The sequence below is a fragment of the Cnephaeus nilssonii genome (assembly GCF_951640355.1).
Source record: "Cnephaeus nilssonii genome assembly, chromosome: 5".
Classification (NCBI taxonomy): Eukaryota; Metazoa; Chordata; class Mammalia; order Chiroptera; family Vespertilionidae; genus Cnephaeus; species Cnephaeus nilssonii.
In genome coordinates this window covers 81345564-81366071 of record NC_137076.1, presented here as the reverse complement: position 1 = coordinate 81366071, position 20508 = coordinate 81345564, and the positions used below count along the sequence as shown (strand labels likewise).

General features: G+C 41.4%; 1 protein-coding gene across 3 annotated transcripts in view; it reads right to left on the bottom strand.

Moving 5' to 3' along the window:
• Window positions 1-19326, bottom strand: part of LOC307099905 (protocadherin gamma-C4) — a gene marked incomplete at its 5' end in the record, with an annotated part of 162285 nt that extends 142959 nt beyond the window's left edge. Inside the window, one exon of one of the 3 annotated variants that reach the window (XM_079771982.1) lies at window positions 16891-19326. In XM_079771982.1, the coding sequence (XP_079628108.1) occupies window positions 16891-19311 (2421 nt within the window). Of the gene's footprint in view, window positions 1-690; window positions 3174-5827; window positions 8252-16890 lie in introns of those variants that run through there. The other 2 variants (XM_079771980.1, XM_079771981.1) reach the window with 2 other exon arrangements.
• Window positions 19327-20508: the final 1182 nt, after the last annotated feature.

Here is a 20508-nt window from a genome sequence, read left to right as displayed (position 1 = left end):
ACATCGACCAGCTGCCTCCTGCACACCCCCTACTGGGGATGTGCCCGCAACCAATGTACATGCCCTTGACCGGAATCGAACCTGGGACCTTTCAGTCCACAGACCAATGCTCTATCCACTGAGCCAAACCGGTTTCGGCTATCCTACAATTTTTATGTCATTGAGATAAAGAGTGTCTTGCTTGAAAGGAGTTAAGCATCATTTTATGGGAGCCTAAACTAACTAACTAAATATATATACATTTAGTAGTTTGTATCAGTCAGAATAGGCTAAATAGGCTGGAGTGACAAACTTCAAACCACAGAGATTTTAAATGAAAAATGTCTATTTGTCACAGGTATAGGTCAATGTTGGGTAACCACAGGACTCATCTCTCATCTAACCAAGGACTCAGATAGAAGGAGCAATCACAATTTCAAAGAATATCTTAGAGATCTGGAAATTCCCACAATGGCAATTAGAGTTCCCTCCAGGTAGAGACACACCTTCTTCCATTTACAAGGTCTTGGCCAGAACTAGTTCCTAAGCCCTCTCAGTTACACTAGGCCAGGACATGTAGCCCTACCATAGGTCCAGAAGGAGAGAAAAACAAATATTTAAACAACAGGACTAAGCTTATATAAGGTTTATAATAACCACACTAGCATAATTGTTCTTTATAATATTAGAAGAAGAAAGAAAGAAACTCACCTGAAGTAGCTTGGGGTCTCCTTTTGCTTCGAGTAAATCCTGAGTTATCAAAAGAGGCTCGCTTTTCTCACAGCTCTCCTGGCTGATGAGTGTGTCCGCGTAGTTGGGCTGTGGGAAGATCAGGTGACTCTTCCCCGAGTCAGCAGTGAGGCAGACCTCATGGGAATAGGTCTGCAGGAAAGCCTGCACCCCATCCACGCCCACAAAGTGTGAGGTGGGCACACCTGCCAACCCACCTCCTGAAGCCTGGAGCAGACGTGATGTGTGCCAGCGCCTCAGCCTGAGCGACAGCAGGATGATAACAAAGGCAAGGAAGACACAGGAGACCACAGCCACTGCCACCACCAGGTACAGAGTGAGGTCTGAGTCCTCTGGAGTCGAAGGGATCTCAAGACTGCCCAAGTCAGCCAACACATCTGGGATGCTGTTAGCCACAGCCACGGTGAGAGTGACAGTGGCTGAGAGAGGGGGCTGGCCATGATCCTGAACAGCCACCACCAGGCTCTGCTTGAGTGAATCTCTGTCCAGCAGGGCCCGAGCAGTGCGTACCTCACCCGTGTGCAGCCCAACCATGAAAAGCCCTGGCTCACTGGCCTTAAGCAGGCGGTAGGACAGCCAGGCGTTCTGGCCTGAGTCTCTGTCCACTGCCACCACCTTAGTTACCAAGTAGCCGGGCTCTGCAGACCGGGGCGCCAGTTCCACACCAGTGGAACCATCTGTGGGGAGGATGGGGTAGAGGATTTCAGGTGCATTGTCATTCTGGTCCAGTATGAACAGGGTTAGAGACATGTTGCTGCTGAGAGGGGGGTCCCCGCTGTCACTGGCTGTCACCAGTACTTTCAGGTCTCTAACCTGTTCATAGTCAAAGGATCGAAGAGCGTAGAGGACTCCAGTGTCAGAGTTGATGGAGACATAAGTGGAGAGAGGTGCCCCCTGAATGGTATCCTCAGCCAGTGCATAAGTGATGTGGGCATTCTTGATGCTGTCAGGGTCCTGGGCGGTCACAGTGAAGATGGAGGCTCCCCTGGGGTTGTTTTCTGGAACATAGGCAGAGTTGGAGGCATGAGTGAAGGCAGGTGGGTTGTCATTGATGTCTGCCACGTGTAGCATGATGTGAGTGTCTGTAGACAGTGGTGGACTTCCTCCATCTGTTGCTCTCAGAGTGATGTTATATTCAGAAACTTGTTCCCGGTCCAGGGATCTGGCTGTCACTAGGCGGTAATATTGGTCTATAGATTTTTCCAAATTAAATGGCATATTTCCCAGGACAAAAACCGTGACTTGCCCATTTTGACCAGAATCCCGGTCATGCACATTGACAAGGGCAACTTCTCTTCCTGCAGTAGCATCTTCTGAAACTGATCCTGCGAAAGAAGTGATTGTAATTTCTGGGGCGTTGTCATTCACATCCAGAACTGTGACTAGAATCTTGGCTTTTGAGAGGAGACCTGGTCCATCTTGTGCTTCAATTTTAATTTCATAGAATATTGCATCCTCGTAATCTAGACTTTTTAATATGGATATGTCTCCAGTCACTGAGTTGAGATGAAAAATCTGAGCAATTTTCCCAGGCATTTTATCTAGTATGTAGGACACTTGAGCATTGAATCCCTCATCAGGGTCAGTGGCATTCACAGTGAGCAGCCGGGTGCCCACTGGCAAGTTCTCCGGAACACTTACTCGATACTCAGGCTGGGTAAATACTGGTGGGTTGTCATTTGCATCCAGAACTATCACTTGGATGTACAAGTTGCCAGAGTGAACAGGGTCCCCACCATCAGAAGCAATGAGGACAAGCTTGTGAACTTTCTTTTCCTCGCGGTCCAGAGCCTGCTCCAGCACCAGCTCTGGGTACTTGGCTCCATCAGAGACAATCTTCACAGCCAGGGAGAAGTAGTCATCGGGGCTGAGCTGGTAGTTTTGCAGAGAGTTTATGCCCACATCTGGGTCAAATGCAGTTTTTAGCGGAAATCGAGTTCCAGGAGCCGTTAGTTCACCAATTTTTATTTCCAATTCCTCTATCAGAAAATCAGGAGCATTATCATTAATGTCTTTAATTTCTATTTCTACTTCAAAAATTTTCAGTTTGTCTTCAACCAGGATGTTAAATTTTACTAGACACCGCGTGCTTTGAGCACAGAGCTCCTCCCGGTCTATCCTGCCCGCCGTGACCAAGCTGCCACTTCGAGGGTTCAGAGCAAAGAGCTGCGTCCTACCTTTGGAGACGATGCGGACTCCGCGCTCTGCCAGCTCCGGAGGCTTCAGCCCCAGGTCCTTGGAGATGTTGCCCACGAAGGAGCCTTTGTCCAGCTCCTCCAGCACCCAGTACCGGATTTGCCCCGATCCAGTCTTGCACAGCGTCCCCAGGAGCGCGCACAGCAGGGTCAGTCCTGCGCTGTTTCCGATCAGATAATTGATCATTTCCTTTTTGGTGAATTATTTTTTTCTGTATCCAGTTCCAACTTCCCACGATGGAATCTACTCTTATTTTCTCAATGAGATAAGCTCTTCATGGGCCTAATTGATAGGTCACAGAGCTGGTTGACCGACAGGTGAGCGTAGCAGCCCTGGATCTTCTGAGTCTGATTTGCGGACTCCTTTTGCTTTTTAGAAACAAGGAAATGGTGGACTAGCTTTCCTGTTGCATTTTCCTCCTTGAGTGGTCAACAGCGACGCTCAGAGGCCTAACCGTTTATTGCACCCTCTCAGGCAAACTCAAATTTGTATTAAAAATATATATATATATTTATTGTCGACAAATTTGTATTTGTAAAGTTTCCCAACACCCAAAATCATTTTTATAAGAGGTAGAAGGATTGGTGTTTGTTTCACATAATTGAATGCTTTATGTTAAAGGATGTAACTTCAAGTTATTTCCTCTGGAAGCCATGAACTAACCTTAATGTCATCAAAATTGCTTCAAACATGCTGGAGTTATTGTTTCAAGATATTCAAAGTTTATGAACCACACAGAAACATCAGCCATATTTGTAAATTATGCCTCTTGAAGTTTGTCCCTAATAGCCTAACATTTTAGTTTTAATATTTTTATTTAACCAATTCATTAAACAAACATATAATTGGGTGTCAGACAATATCTGGGGATTTCAGATGAACAATATGGACAAGTCACTTCCTTCACAGATATTATGAAGATATAAAAGCAAACAATAAATGACAGTGCACTGTCATTCTGGCCTTGGAGTTTAGCAAAGGCTTTCCCAAAAAACATGAGAGGAGTGGATCAGGGGAAAGGCCTGGAATGAGAGAACAGCATGGCAGGACTTCGACGTGAGTACTAAACTCCAGGTACTAAAAGTAGTTCACTTTGCTCAATACTAGAGTGTGAGGAGGGTTTTTAAAGACCCACCTAGTGGAGATAAACATTTGTTTTATGTTCCAGAAATGCCCCTTTTTTTCCTGTGTGTTTTCCTTTCCAAGCACAAAATAAGAATACAATATAGTTGTCATTTCAATTATGATGCGTTATATACCTAGGTTTAAGGCATTCTTGTGAAGTTACTATACACACTAAAAGAAACTGTGTTTAATTTTCCTCAATTAACTTATTAATTACCTACAAGATGTTATATTATTCCACAAAGAGTTACAATTTTATCTCATAACACAATGGAATACATTGTCTCAGATCTATTTTCCTTCAGATGCCCTTAAGTATAATAATCACAGAACCTTGAAAGATGATGATACCATTAAATACAAGACTCAGTTAGTACATGATTATTTACAAATAAAAATAAAATAATGCCAGTTACATAGAATATTAGTGCATTCTTTATTCCATGATTAAATATGTGATAACATACTAAAAGCCAACATGGAAAAAGGAATGGGGAAGGAAAGCCATGGTTTCTGAGAGGGACTGAGGAGCCATCCATGGCAGGATTGGGAATGTATTATATAGCTGCTATAAATAGAAAAGTTTGAAAAGAGGGATTTATAAGGAGGATTTTAGGGGCAATTATGGACATAATCTCCAACTCCCTTGAGGATATATATTATTTTTAAAGATAAAAAGGCAATCCTATATAATAAAAGGCTAATATGAAAATCCACCAAATGGTAGAACGACCTGTTGCTATGATGCACACTGACCACCAGGGGGTAGACGATCAATGCAGGAGCTGCCCCTGGTGGTCAGTGCACTCCCACAGGGGGAGCACCGCTCAGCCCGAAGCCAGGCTCACTGCTGGTGAGCACAGAGGTGGTGGCAGGAGCCTCTCTCACCTCTGTGGCAACACTAAGGACCCCTCAGGTCATTAGCTGTTGGGGTCCCAGACTGTGAGAGGGCACAGGCTGGGCTGAGGGACCTCCCCCACCAGTGCACGAATGTCGTGCACAGGGCATCTAGTATGATTATAAGATATGAGAAAAATAAAAACATCAAAGAGAAATGTGCTTACTATTATACTACCTATTTATTATAGAGCAAACAATAATTCAATCACTTCTTCAAGGAACACCTAGTTAATCTAGAGATGAATGAGAATTTTAACTAAGCAGAAATACCATGACATATCTTCCTGAAACATGATGAAGCATTGGTGTTTCTAAATTTCTATCTTTTAAATATGGAAGACCATGCAAATAAAATAAAATAAGGAACCTCACTGCCAAACTGAAGGAAAAATAAGATTGAGTGAGAAGCAACTAACCAAATAAAGTGTTTCATTATTCATAAAGTAATCCAAATATAAAAACCTTAATTTTTAAAGCACTTGAGTAAAGATAAAATCAATCTTCATATTGTTAAGAGAGAAAGAATTATTAACCCAGGTAGATGAGGTGATTTACCCCAAGATGGGAAAGAATGTATAAGAATCCAGTAGCCCCAGTTCCCAATGTTCTTTTGAGAACTTACATATCATCTTTACCTACTAACTCCTGATTTATACTTATGACACTATGATTCTAGCCCCTCTTCCCCCTTACAGAGTGTGAAAACTTAGAAGTAGGGAGAAATAATTCACCAGGACTCATATCCTAAAAATTGAATATATTATTAAGGAAATATGTGAAATAGAAGAAATATGGTAAATAGTGGAGGAAGCTAAGTAAATAGGCAATTTTATTTATTTTAGTGATAGCTCATAAGCATATCGTGAAGAAAGTTTACCTGAGGAAATGTTTCTTCTCCTTTATCTTCAAGTAAAGACTGAGGTGCAGATAGAAAATCCCTTTTCTCGCAGCTCTCCTGGCTGATGAGCGTGTCAGCATAATTGGGCTGCGGGAAGATCAGGTGACTCTTCCGCGAGTCCGCTGTGAGCGAGACCTCGTGGGAATAGGTCTGCAGGAAAGCTTGCACCCCGTCCACGCCCACAAAATGCGAGGCAGGCAGGCCCTCCAACCCGCCTCCTGAAGCCTGGAGCAGACGTGAATTGTGCCAGCGCCTCAACCTGAGCGCCAGCAGGATGATGACAAAGGCTAGAAAGACACAGGAGACAGCAGCCACTGCCACCACCAGGTACAGAGTGAGATCCGAGGCGTCAGGGTCCACGGAGGGTTCAAGGCTACCCAGATCAGCCAGGACATCTGGGATGCTGTCAGCCACCGCCACAGTGAGTGTGACAGTGGCAGAGAGAGGGGGCTGGCCGTGGTCCTGAACTGCCACCACCAGGCTCTGCTTGAGCGCATCTCTGTCCAGCAGGGCCCGCGCAGTGCGCACCTCTCCTGTGTGCAGCCCCACCGTGAAGAGTCCTGGCTCGCTGGCCTTGAGCAGGCGGTAGGACAGCCAGGCATTCTGGCCTGAGTCTCTGTCCACTGCCACCACCTTGGTCACCAGGTATCCGGGTTCTGCGGAGCGGGGGGCCAGTTCCATGCCGGTGGAACCATCGGTGGGGAGTGCAGGATACAGAATCTCTGGTGTGTTGTCATTCTGATCCAGAATAAACAGGTTCAGAGACACGTTGCTACTGAGCGGTGGGTCCCCGCTGTCCTGTGCTGTCACCCACAGCTGAAGTTCTCGGAACTGCTCGTAGTCAAAGGAGCGCAGCGCGTAGAGGACACCGGTGTCAGAGTGGATGGAGATGTAGGATGACAGGGGCGCCCCCTGAAGGGTGTACTCAGTCAAGGAATAAGTTACCTGGGCATTGTGGTCGCTGTCGGGGTCATTAGCTGTCAAAGAAATGATGGAGGCGCCTCGGGGGTTGTTTTCAGGAATGTAGGCAGAGTAGGAAGTGTGAAGGAAGGTGGGCGGGTTGTCATTGATATCTGCCACCTGCAGCAAAACGTGAGCATCCGTAGACAGAGATGGGTTCCCTCCATCTTTAGCGGTCACAGTGATGTTGTAAGAGGGAAACTGTTCTCTGTCAAGGGCTCTGGTTGTGACCAGCCGGTAGTAATTGTCCACTGACCTTTCTAACTTGAAAGGAAGGTTCTCTGGGAGTGAACATGTGATAAACGCATTCTGCCCAGAGTCTCTGTCATGCACGTTGAAAAGTGCAATTATGGTTCCTGGAGGAGAGTCTTCAGAGATTGAGCTGGTAGCAGTGGTCATGTAAAATTCTGGGGCATTGTCGTTCACGTCCAGAACTGTGACAGTAACCTTCGTTCTGGTCAGAAGGCCTGGACCATCCTGAGCTTCAATATCAATTTCATGAAATTTTGCATCCTCATAATCTAGACTTTTTATAATCGTTATATCTCCAGATGCTGACTTAAGCTCAAATACCTCTGAGGATTTTCCAGGGTTTTTCTCTTGAAAATATGCCACTTGGGCGTTGTATCCCTCATCTGCGTCAGTGGCGGTCACTGTGAGTACCCGCGTGCCGACGGGCATATTCTCTGGAACACTTACATGGTACTCGGGCTGTGTAAAGACAGGCGCGTTGTCATTCGCATCCAGGACCATAACGCGGATACGGGAGGTGCCAGATCGGACCGGGTCGCCCCCGTCCAAAGCCATGAGAACCAGGTGGTGAACAGCTTCTTCCTCGCGGTCCAGGGCGCGCTCCAGCACCAGCTCCGGGTACTTGTTCCCATCCGCCCCGTTTCGCACGTCCAGGGAGAAGTGGTCATTGGGGTTAAGTTCGTACTTTTGGAGGGTGTTCTTTTGTATGTCCGCATCATGAGCACTCTTTAGAGGAATTCGGAATCCCGGAGAAGTTGTTTCACTGATTTTTAGCTCCAGTTCCTCTACTCCAAAGCGAGGGGCATTATCATTTATATCTGTTATTTCCACCTCTACTGAATAAATAGCCAATTTATCTTCCACGAGAATGTTAAAATTCACCAGACAGCTAGCACTCTGAGCACAGAGCTCCTCCCGGTCTATCCTGCCCGCGGTGACCAAGCTGCCGCTTCGCGGATTGAGAGCAAAGAGCTGCGTCCTACCTCTGGAGACGATGCGGACTCCGCGCTCTGCCAGTGCCAGGGGCTCCAAACCCAAGTCCTTGGCGATGTTGCCCACGAAGGAGCCTTTGTCGACCTCTTCTGGCACAGAGTAACGCATCTGCCCAACCCCAGCCGCCCACAGGGCCGCCGAAAGGAGACACAGCAGGACCAGCCTTCTGCGTTGTGGCAACTTTTGCAGAACCGCCATTTCTTCCGCTGCAATCTTTTCTCCGAGGCAACTTCCAGCATCCAGTGCGGGATTCCAATCTTCCTTCCTCAAGGTCTGGGGAATGGAACCAGCACTCACGGGACCCAGCTCACAGTAGAGAGAACAAGAGGGCGGCTGGACTGAATTTCTTAGCCGCCCGGAAGCTTGTGGGCCAAATGCCCAGCCCTCTGTGTTGTAGCAGGCGTAGTGTAGGATCGAGTGTCTAGCGGGCTTTTACTTCTTGGGTGGTCAACAGCGACGCCCAGAGGCCTAAGTAATATCTGCACTCTATCAGGCAAACCCTTGATGTTTATGTTAGTTTTTTGACTTTCAAGTTTCTTGGAAAAATCTTACAGTTCCAAGATACCTTAGAATGAACTCGTTCAAGTCAGGAGTCTTTCTCTCAGAATTAATAAGAATGGTGTAAACGAATGTGACTCTGATAATAGTTGCTAGTAGGGTATTATTGAAGTTCAAGGCATTGATCAAGGTTGCCGCTGCCCTTGCTCTAAACATCTTCAACCTCTTATTTTATATTCAGAGGCAATAAGATTAATTTGAAAGCATTAGCTACATTATCTTCTAAGGTTGTATATTTTGAATTTCTGTGCTTGATGGCTTAGCACTTAACTAAAAGACCTGTATTTAAAATACTGAATTATTAGACATTTAATTGGGTGACACATTGTCTGATTGATGCTGGAGATAGAAATGGCGAATCTGATGAACACAGTCCTTGTTCTTTGGAAGTGGAGGACAAAGGAAAGTAAAGAGAGTATTTATGATGGAGTATAACTACTGTGATGGTGGGAAACATTGGGCAATGAGGGAATACATAGGAAGGAATACTAACTAGCTTAGATTTGGGGGTCCTTTACCAGATTATAATTCAAGCTGAATCCTAAAGGGTAGGATTGGATCAAGAAAGAGGCTGGAGTAGTGTTCTAGAATCTCAGTACAAATGCTTTGAGGTGAGACAGCATAGAACATTAAAGAAACAAGGAAGGTGTTTTGTCACATGGAGAATAAGTCACTCAAAGTTGTTAGAGCTTGCTGAGTTTCTCCCCCCCCCACCCCCAATGTTTAGTGTTTTCTAAGAACATAAAATACAATGCAGTGGTGTCTTTTTACTTCTGTTTCATTTTTATGTATTTATGAATAATGCATTTGTTAATTCTGAAATATTTCAAACATATAGGCAAGCATAGAAAATGATGTAATGGAGTCTGTGTACATACCATTTAAGATTGATCAAATCTTAGTATTTCACCATATTCGAGATCAGCTCTTAAACATTTTGTTTTTTAATAATTTCAGACTTATAGAAAGGTTACAAAAATAGAACAAAGGTTCCCATATACTTGTTATTCATATTATCCCAAATGTTAACATTTTGATTTCATGCTCTGTCTCTGTCTCTTTCCCCTCAATCTCTCTGAACTATTTCAGAGTATGTTGCCCATATGATGCTCCTTTACCTCTTAAGAACTCCAGTGTGTAGTCCTTAAACTCAATAACATTCCCTCAGTAAATTGGCACTGATATAGTTCCATTATCTTACCTACAAATGCTAGTCAAATTTTGCCAGTTGCCACAATAATGCCTTTTTATAGCAAAAAGAGAAAAGTCTCGTCTGTGATCAAATCCAGGACCAAACATTCTATTAAATGAATTTCCCTTTAGTTACACTTAATCTGAGATAGTTCATCAGCCTTTTATTTTTATTTCATTACTTTACTCTTTTGAAGAGTAGGGGTTAGTTATTTAGTAGAATATCCATCATTAGGGTTTGTCTCATATTCCCCTGCCCCCCATGATTAGATTCAGATTATGTGGTTTGGGTCAGGAATACTACAGAAATGTTGTAGTTTCTCAGTGCATCTTATCAGGAGGTATGTGACATCTTTTTTACATTACTGCTAATGTTAGCATTGATCATTTGGTTAAGGTGATGACTTCTATGTTTTTATATTAATAATATCTCTAGTAAAATTACTGTTTTCCCTTTAATTAGTATATTGTAGAGAGATGCTTTAATACTATGTAAATGTCATGTTTCTAAATGAGTTTTCACCCATTGATGATTCTTACCTGAAACAATTATTACTATGGTTGTTGATCAATTTTTAAGAAACAAACACACAGAAAGATTCAAATCCCTCCAGTATCCTTCCTTAAAAACACCCCTATTCCTCCCTCCATAGAAGTAATCACCATCCAGAATATAGCAATTATTATTCCCATGTATTTTTTACTGCATATGGATGCATCCATAAACATTTTTGTCTATTTCAAATTCATACAAATAGTAGCATGCTATACTTATTCTGCAGTGCACTTTCCTAAACATTCCACTTTGTTACCAAGTATTGTATGATTTATTTGATATTAGATATCCAGGAAGGGGGAATCTACAAGAACTTTAAAAAATAGATTAGTAGTTGCCTGGCTGAACATTCCACTTTTGATATTTATGTATGTTGATAATGTTCATTTTAATTGATGTAAAATATTCTATTATGTAAAGAATATTAAATTTTATTTTATTATATCTGTAGGAGGATATTAGGTTATTTTTTTCCTTTTACTCCCCCCTCTTCCTTCCTTATTCCATTTCTTTCCTTTCCTCCTTCCTTCTCTACCTCCCTCCCCTTCCTTCTTTACTACTGCAGACAATGAGACAATTAACCTTACTGGACATGTCTCCTTATGTACACATCTTTTTAGGACTAGGATATTAACTTTAAAAATAGGATTTCTGGGTCATATTATATGCATATCACTTTAGTTATCATTGAGTGTAACAAACCACCCCAAAAATTAGTGTCTTAAAATGACATGGTTTTATTTGTTCAATAATTTTCAATCTGAGCTCAGATTATCTATTTCAATTATTCTGCTGGTCTTGCTGGTGGTTACCCATGCAGCAGCATCTAGGGACTGTGCTCAGTTGGTGTGCTAAAACATCTGAGTGACTTTCTGTGTAGTCTCATGGCCTCTCCCTTTCCACATGGCTTTTCTGTGTGTGCTTTTTTTTATGATCTTAACAGCAGATTAACTGGGCTTCTTTAAAAAAAAATCGTGGTGCCCTGGCCAATATTGCCCAGTGGCTAGAGCATCAGCCTGTGCACCAGTGTGTGTGTGTCTCTCTCTCCCCCCTCCCCCCTCCCCCATCTTTCCTCCCACTCTCTCTAAAAAATCAATGAAAAATCATCCTTGGGTGAGGATAAATAACAAAAATTGTGATAAAATATACATAACATAAAATTGACCATTTTAACCATTTCAAGTGTATAGTTCTGTAGCATTAAGTAAATACGCATTGATCTCCATAACTTTTTAATCTTCCCCATTTGAAACTCTGTACTCATTAAACACTAATTCCCCATTCCTCCCTCCTCCTATCTATTCATCTGTCAATGGACACGTGGCTTGCTTCAACTTTTTTGGCTATTGTGAATAATACTGCTATAAATATGGGTATATACATATCTGCCTAAGTCCCTGCTCTTGTTTCTTTTGAGTATATATCCAGAAGTAGAATTACTGAATCATATGATAATTCTGTTTGTTTTGAGGAATCCTCATACCTTTTCCATAGCACCAGCAGCAGCATTTTACATTCCCAGGAGCAAAGCAGGAATGTTCCAATACTTCATATGATCATTTATTATTTTATTTTTTATTTTTAATAATAGCCATCCTTAGTAGGTATAAAGTGGTATCTCATTATGATTTTGATTTTTATTTCCCTAATGTGTGGTGATGGTGATATAGAACATCATTTCATGTGCTTATTGGCCATTTGTATATCTTATTTGGGGAAATGTCTATTCAAGTCCGTTATCCATTTTAAAATCCAGTTGTTTGTTTTTTGTTGCAAGTAATAGTAGTTCCTTATACTAGTATATTCCAGATAGCAGTCCTTATCAGATATTTTCTCCCATTCTGTGAGTTGACTTTTCATTCCGTACATATTGTCCTTTGATGCACAAGAGGTTTTAATTTTGATCAAGTCCAATTTATCTATTTTTCTTTTGTTACCTGTGCTTTTAGTGTCACATCTAAGTAACCATTGCCAAATCCAATGTCATGAAGATTTTCCACTATGTTTTCTTCTAGGAGTTTTATCATTTTAGCTCTTGTGTTTAGGTCTTTGATTCATCTTGAGTAAATTTTGTATATGGTATAAGGTAAAGGCCCAATTTCATTATTTTTGCATGTACATATCTAGTTTTCTCAAAACCATTTGTTGAAAAAATTGCCCTTTTCTCATTGAACAGTCTTGGAACACTTATTGAAAATCATTTGATCATATATGTGACAGTTCATTTTTGGACTATTCTATTCCATTAGTCTATATATCTTTCTTTATGCTAGTACCATATTGTTCTGATTATTGTACCTTTGAAGTAAGTTTTGAAATCAGGAAGTGTGAGATCCCCAACTTTGTTTTTCTTTTACAGGATTGCTTTAGTTATTTGAGGTCCCTTGATCCTCCATATGAATTTTAGGATGGAGGTTTTTTCTATTTCTGCAAAAAAAGTCATTTGGATTTTGAAAGGGATTGCATTGATTCTGTAGATTGCTTTGTGTAGACTATAAGTTTTTAATAGATACTGTTTATCAGGTTAAGAAAGTTTCCTTCAATTACTAGTTTATGAAAAGATTTTAATCATTCAATGAATATTCTCAAGAACTTTATTATGCCTATATTGAAATAAATAGATGGCTGTTTACCTTTAATCTCTTAATATGTTGTTTTACATTATTAGATCAATGGATATTATAGAAATACCATTGTATCCCTGAAATAAACTGTAATATTCTATAACTATTCTTTTAAAAATAATAGCTACAATATTATTTAAAAATATTCAGTGAACAGGATTTCATGATATCTTAATTGATATTTTAAAAATATATAATATATTTGATTTCAGAGAGGAAGGGAAGGAGAGATAGAAACATCAATGATGAGAGAGAACACTGGGGTTCAAGCCCACAACCTGGACATGTGCCCTGACCATCGAACCCTGAACTCCCGGTTCATAGGTCAACACTCAACCATGAGCCATGCTGGCCAGGTTCTTAATTGATATTTGAATCAACATTACTAAGCAAGATTAACCATTTCTAGTCTCACTTAAGTCTGTTTGCCTTTTGGCTTCTTCCCTGTTGAACTTTTTTTTTCATTTTTACTTTTATCCAATCCTCCGAACACTGGTGAAATGTTTATTGGAAACAATTTATATCAACTTACCATACTTTCTAGCAGAGCCTCTAGTTTGTTTTTAAAAACCTTTCCATCAACAATTGTGTTGATGCTTTTGAGTCTCAAAATAATTACTCAATATCCTTTATTGCAATTTTCTAAAGATTTCTTTCTTTCTTTGTCTTTGACAATATCTGGTTTTACTCAGTACATTATTTCCCATTTATGCTTCTTGATTCATATCAAGTTATTTTTTCCCCAGACTCCCTTGCTTTTCCTTCTCTTCTCCTTTTCCAGGTCTTTGGTGTTTGTTTGTTTTTTTATCAGAAAGTTGGGTCTTTCTTTAGGATGTTTAAAAAGAATTTTAGTCATGGCATCTGCCTAGCCTATGTTAGCCCCAACTTGAAATTGAAAGAATTTTCACTTTCTCCCCACTGGCATAACCTTTATTGTCTGCTTCTATTGTTTCATCATCAGAATTCTCCTTTGTTTGCATTTCACTTATACTTCTTTGTTTTTTCCTACCATTTTCTTTCAGTTTATGTTGCTATGATTTTTGCTTTGTTTCTTAAGTGGCAAGCTAAATTCATTTATTTTAAATCATTTGTTGTTTTTAATATTGCATCTCTCTTTACATTTACCACTAAATACTGTTTTGGCTGCATTCCACAATTTTTAATAATATTTTAATTTTTGTTTATTTCTAAATGGTTTTCATTTCCACTGTGATTTTTTAAAACTGAGAGTAATTTAGGTATAGATTTAAATACCCAAACTTTCTTGTTTCCTTTTACTATTTTGAAATATTTGATTTCTGATTTTTTTCAGCTTTATTGAGGCACAATTGACAAATCAATTGGTAAGATTTAAAGTGTACAATGTGATAATTTGATAAATGGATATATTGTGAAAAGACTCCTCCTGAGTTAAGTAACACATCAATCACCTCACATAGTTATCTTTTTTATGAGACCATTTAATTCTACTCTCTTAGCAAATTTTAATTATACAATACAGTGTCATCAACTATAATCTCTACTATGTTATACATTAGCTCTCAGACCTTATTAATCTTATAATGGAAAGTTTAGACGTTTTTACAAACCTCTTCCTATTTCCCCCACATACCAGCTTTGTGATTTAAGTACATGTAAGGTAGTACTTGGAAACTTGCTGTGCCTTTTTAATGCAATAAATTGTTGTAGATTTTCCATATGTTCATGTAAAGAATGGCTACTCTGTTGTGTGTGTATAGGATTCTATACAGATCTATTAGGTCACTCTCATAGATTCTATTGTTCAAATTTTCTGTATGCTTAGTAACTTTCTGCCTATGGGGTCTACTGTTTCTTATGGAATTGGGTTAAAGTCTCCTAGTATTATTTCTAAAGCTATATTGTTCAGTAATGGGACCTTATCATTTTTATAGCCTTTTGTTTGTTCTTTTTATAATTATGATAGTTCATTTATAAAAACCACTATTAACGTTGTTGCCTAAACACCACTTTGTTGTTAAATTAATATTGACCTGACTGCTTTGTTTTGTCAGTGTGTGTGAATTACACTTAAATATTGAAATAAAAAGTATATAATATATATATTTGTTTTAAGCATGTATCTTCTCAGCAGAATATAGGTGGATTTTTAAAAACATCCAACTTGATAATCTATTCATTTTAATAGGTAAACTTAGCTCATTTATACACACAGAAGCATGATTTTTTTTAAGAACTAAGTTTAAATTACAAGTTATGATATTGAGAGTATGCTCTCAGTACCAAACAGAAAATCAAAATCCACACTTAGACATTCAGTAGGATGAGAAAAATTGTTTTAAAGCTATCAGAGAGAATATAGACATTTCCTAAAAAAATAATGACAATCTGTTGACAGAAAATTTCTCTTAGCAACAATAAATTCCAGAAGACAACATGTTTCAATATTTTGGCTTATACACTTATTTTAAGTGGAAAAGCCCCCCTCACCACTTCCTCCGCCCCTCTCCCTCCCTCCTGGGTTCAGTATTTTTGCTATCACAGCTCACACCTGAGATATTTTCTGTGTTCATTTTCTGAAACCAGTCATCTGTACCTACCATTCTCCCTTGGTCTTAGGCTTGCAAGCTCTGACTAAAGGATTTGGTAGGCAGCATTTTTATGCAATTTCCCCTTTTTAACTAGCTTAGGGGCCTAATTGCTTATTTTGCATTTAAGTAGTAAGCCTGGCTCAGGTCCCTTGTTTAGCCTGAAGCACTTTTGTCTCCATTCCACTGCTGAAACAACCTTCTGACCTTCACTGCCTTCATCTAAATCCAAGATTAGAACTCCCACAGCTTTAGTCTGGCTCACCTCTTTCTTTTTCACTTTTCATCCATTTAAATATGTATCTTTTATTTGTGCCTTACTATGCTTTTGCTTTCCTCTTTTTACATTTTATATATCTCTCTAATTTATTGGAGCATAGTAAGTAAATCAAAGCAAGGACTTACTCCCCTATGATACATTTTTTTTTGTGTGAAGAGCTAACACACACATTAAAATGGGATATAGTCCTGGCCTGTGTGGCTCAGTGTTAGAGCATTGGCCTGCGCACCAAAGGGTCATGGGTTCGATTCCAAGTCCAGGGCGTGTACTTGGGTGCAGGTTCTATCCCACAGGGGAAGCAATCAATGTTTCTCTCCCTCTCTCCCTCCCTCCCTCCCTCCCTCCCTCCCTCCCTCCCTCCCTCCCTCCCTGTTTCTCTCCTTTCTACTTTCTCTAAAAATCAATAGAAAAAATATCCTCTGGTGAGGATAAACAAACAAAAAAACTAAATTCTCAAATTGCATAGTCAATTTTCTATCATTCATTTTATTACTTCATTTTATAAGTAACTTAAACATTTTATGTGTCATAACTTTATACCAACACAATTAAAATTACTATTTTAGAAAATCTTTACTTCTTTAAATGTCCCCCAAATAAAATAGCACCCTGACACCTGACAGATGACCTCTACATTATATTTAGGAATAAATTAGGAGGTGTTTGTAATGTAAAGAAATTTGAAAACACTATTAGTAACATAAATATTGGTGTGTCCTTGCTAGTCAAAGCCTATCCTTGCCAGATAAGGCAATGTAAACCAAGAAAAAACACACTATTTGGTGAGAGGCAAGCAAAATGATGTTAGAAGGCAGTGCTCCTTCACCACTGAAGTGGCACTTCACACATACTCTTCACCCAATCACCTACAGTCTCCTTTTCAATGAAAGAACAATTATAAATATGCTGGATATAAGCAATTAATAATGATTTCCCAGGATTTGCCAATAGAAATCTACAAAGATATATGGGAAATAAAACTGCTAGCAGTAAAGAGGGAAAGCAAGTAAGCGAACTAAGGGATTCTTTTTATCTAGGTAAATTTACTACAAAAAGTTTACCTGCGAAAGTATTTCCTTTTTGTCTTCAAGTAAAGACTGAGGTGCAGATAGAAAATCCTTTTTCTCGCAGCTCTCCTGGCTGATGAGCGTGTCAGCATAATTGGGCTGCGGGAAGATCAGGTGACTCTTCCTCGAGTCCGCCGTGAGAGAGACCTCGTGGGAATAGGTCTGCAGGAAAGCTTGCACCCCATCCACGCCCACAAAATGCGAGGCAGGCAGGCCCTCCAACCCGCCTCCTGAAGCCTGGAGCAGACGTGACATGTGCCAGCGCCTCAACCTGAGCGCCAGCAACACGATGACAAAGGCTAGAAAGACGCAGGAGACAGCAGCCACTGCCACCACCAGGTACAGAGTGAGGCTGGAGTCATCAGGGTCAGTGGAGGGCTCCAGATTGCCCAGGTCGGCCAGGACATCTGGGATGCTGTCAGCCACCGCCACAGTGAGTGTGACAGTGGCTGAGAGAGGGGGCTGGCCATGGTCCTGAACAGCCACCACCAGGCTCTGCTTGAGCGCATCTCTGTCCAGCAGGGCCCGCGCAGTGCGCACCTCTCCCGTGTGCAGCCCCACCGTGAACAGTCCGGGCTCGCTGGCCTTGAGCAGGCGGTAGGACAGCCAGGCGTTCTGGCCTGAGTCTCTGTCCACTGCCACCACCTTGGTCACCAAGTAGCCAGGTTCTGCAGAGCGGGGGGCCAGCTCCACGCCAGTGGAACCATCGGTGGGGAAAGTGGGATACAGGATTTTGGGCGCGTTGTCGTTCTGGTCCAGCAGAAATATGCTCAGGGAGGCGTTGCTGCTAAGCGGAGGGTCCCCGCTGTCATGCGCAGTCACTCTCAGTTGCAGGTCCCGAAGCTGCTCATAGTCAAAAGATCGCAGTGCGTACAGGACGCCGGTGTCTGCGTTAATGGAAACATAGGAGGACAGAGGTGCCCCCTGGATGGTGTCCTCTGCCAGGGAGTAGGTAACTTGTGCATTCTCATCGCTGTCAGTGTCATGGGCTGTCACGGAGAAGATGGAGGCTCCTCTGGGGTTGTTTTCCGCTATGTACGTGGAGTAAGAGTCCTGGCTGAAGGCTGGGGGGTTGTCGTTGATATCTGTCACTTGCAATGAAATGCTCATTTCAGTAGATAGCATTGGAGTTCCCTGATCCGTTGCTGTTACTGTGATGTTGTACCTGGAGGTAAGTTCTCTGTCCAGTGTTCTTTCTGTCACTAAACGGTAATAACTATCATCTAGCCTTTCTAATTCAAAGGGTAGATTTCCAGGAATGGAACATGTAGTATGACCATTGTCTCCCGAGTCCTGGTCATGCACACTGATAAGAGCAATTATGGTTGCAGGAGGAAAGTTTTCTGGGACCGCAGTGGTGACAGAGGTGATGGTCACTTCTGGGGCATTATCATTTACATCCAGAACTTTGATCAGCACCTTAGTTCGAGACATAAGAGCTCCACTATCCTGAGCTTGAATTTCCATTGGATACATTTTGTATTCTTCAAAATCCAAGGGTTCTTTATTTGATATTTCTCCTGTATAAGAATCCAATTGAAATATCTGGGTTACTCTTTGGTCTGTATTATGAAAGGAGTATGTCACTTCCCCATTGGCTCCTTCATCTGGGTCGGTGGCTTTTACTGTGAGCAGCCGAGTGCCTGGGGGCACGTTTTCCGGGACACTCACGTGGTACTGTGCTTGAGTAAATGCTGGAGGGTTGTCATTTGCATCCACTACCTGAACACGAATCCGGAGGGTTCCAGAGAGGACTGGGCTGCCCCCATCAGAGGCCGTGAGGAGGAGGTGGTGGACAGCTTCCTCTTCCCTGTCCAGGGGACTCTGCAGCACCATCTCTGGGGGTTGGGACCCGTCAGCTCCTTGCTGCACATCCAGGGAGAAATGAGGATTGGAGCTGAGCTGGTAGCTCTGGAGTGAATTAATACCCACATCAAGGTCTTGCCCAAAAGGCAGAGGAATCCTTGTACCTGGAGCGGTTAGTTCATTCATTTTAAATTCCACTTCCTCTAACTGGAATTGGGGAGTGTTATCATTAATATCAATTATTTCCACTTCAACAGGGAAAAGCTTCATTTTATCCTCTACCAAGATGTTAAAACTCACCAGACACTGCAGGCTCTGAGCGCAGAGCTCCTCGCGATCTATCCTGCCCACTGTGACCAAGCTGCCGCTTCCAGTATTCAGAGCAAAAAGCTGCATCCTACCTCTGGAGACGATGCGGACTCCTCGCTCCGCCAGCTCCTGGGGTTGTAGCCCTAGGTCTTTGGCGATATTGCCCACGAAGAAACCTTCGTTTGTCTCTTCTGGCACCGAGTAGCGGATCTTTCCAGCCCGGGCTTTCAACAGCGGCCCCAGGAAAAGGAACAGCAGGACCAGCCCGATATAGCCGGGCAGCTTCACCCAAATCGCCATTGCTTTCTCGCTTCAGTTTTCTCCCAGTCCGGTACCAAGGGTATTGTTCCTCTGCACTTCTGAGCCTAAAGTAACTGAATTTTCAGGAGAATCCAGAGCAGAAAGTGGAACAGGAACAGGGTCTGTGCAGCCTCAGTGAGACTGTTTTCAATCTGGCGGTGATGGAGGTTCTAAGAAGCTTTTTTGGGGGGGCGGGGGGAGGAGGGTGAATGCGCGCGCGCGCGCGCGTGCTGTCTGTACCTCCCAGACTGGTGAACAGCGGCGCCTAGAGTCATAACCAGTTACTGCACTCTTTTGTAATAAATATTCTCTTCTCATTAACCTTATCGATCAAGTCTTAGTTTATTTGTCAAGGAAATAGTTAAGCATTGTACAATATATGTGGGAAAGGGAGAAACTATTTTCATTTACTTAATCATATCTAAATATTGCTAAATTGCAGCATTCAATAGAAACTCAGTGTTCCCAAGCTATCTGCTTTCCCCATTTGCTGTTCAGAGGGAATACCACAAAGGGGACAAAAATCACCCCTCTAACTGGAGTTGGGGAGTGTTATCGTTAATATCAATTTTGACCAACTTATCAGGACACATAGATGATCCACTGACCTGTGAGGATGAAAAATCAAATGGAAAAAATGAACCTTTAGAATATAAGCTAGACGTTTAAAAAATTGGACTGTCCTACTTACTCTCCATTGTGCTTTGAATATTTATCAGAAACCTTAGCATTTTTAAAGGATATGTTTTAACCCAGCCTCATTTTTTTTGTATTTTTCTGAATTGTTTATGTATTATGTGGATTTAAAAGATCTCTAATGTGAGTTTTTAAAAAGACCTTTATTTCACCAAAAGGTAATATATTTTGCATAAAATAATATTGGGCTCTTGGAATTACACTGGGAAAATGTCATACGAATTTCTAATTTAGACTTTGAATTTAAGAGATATAAGAGGTAGTGATATTATTCTTCAAAACTGAAAAGAAAAGGGCTGCATCTTTATTTTTAGAAAGGCTATTAAAAATAATATGCATTCTCCTTTATATTATTGCACACTCAATAATTTCTCCAAGAGAAGTTGAGGTTCTTAAATAGCAGGATTTTTAGACTACGTTGTCTTCCTTCTTTTACATATTGCAAAATTAGTAAAAGGTTACTAACTAAAATGTCTCAAGCTTAGAGTGATGTATTTATCT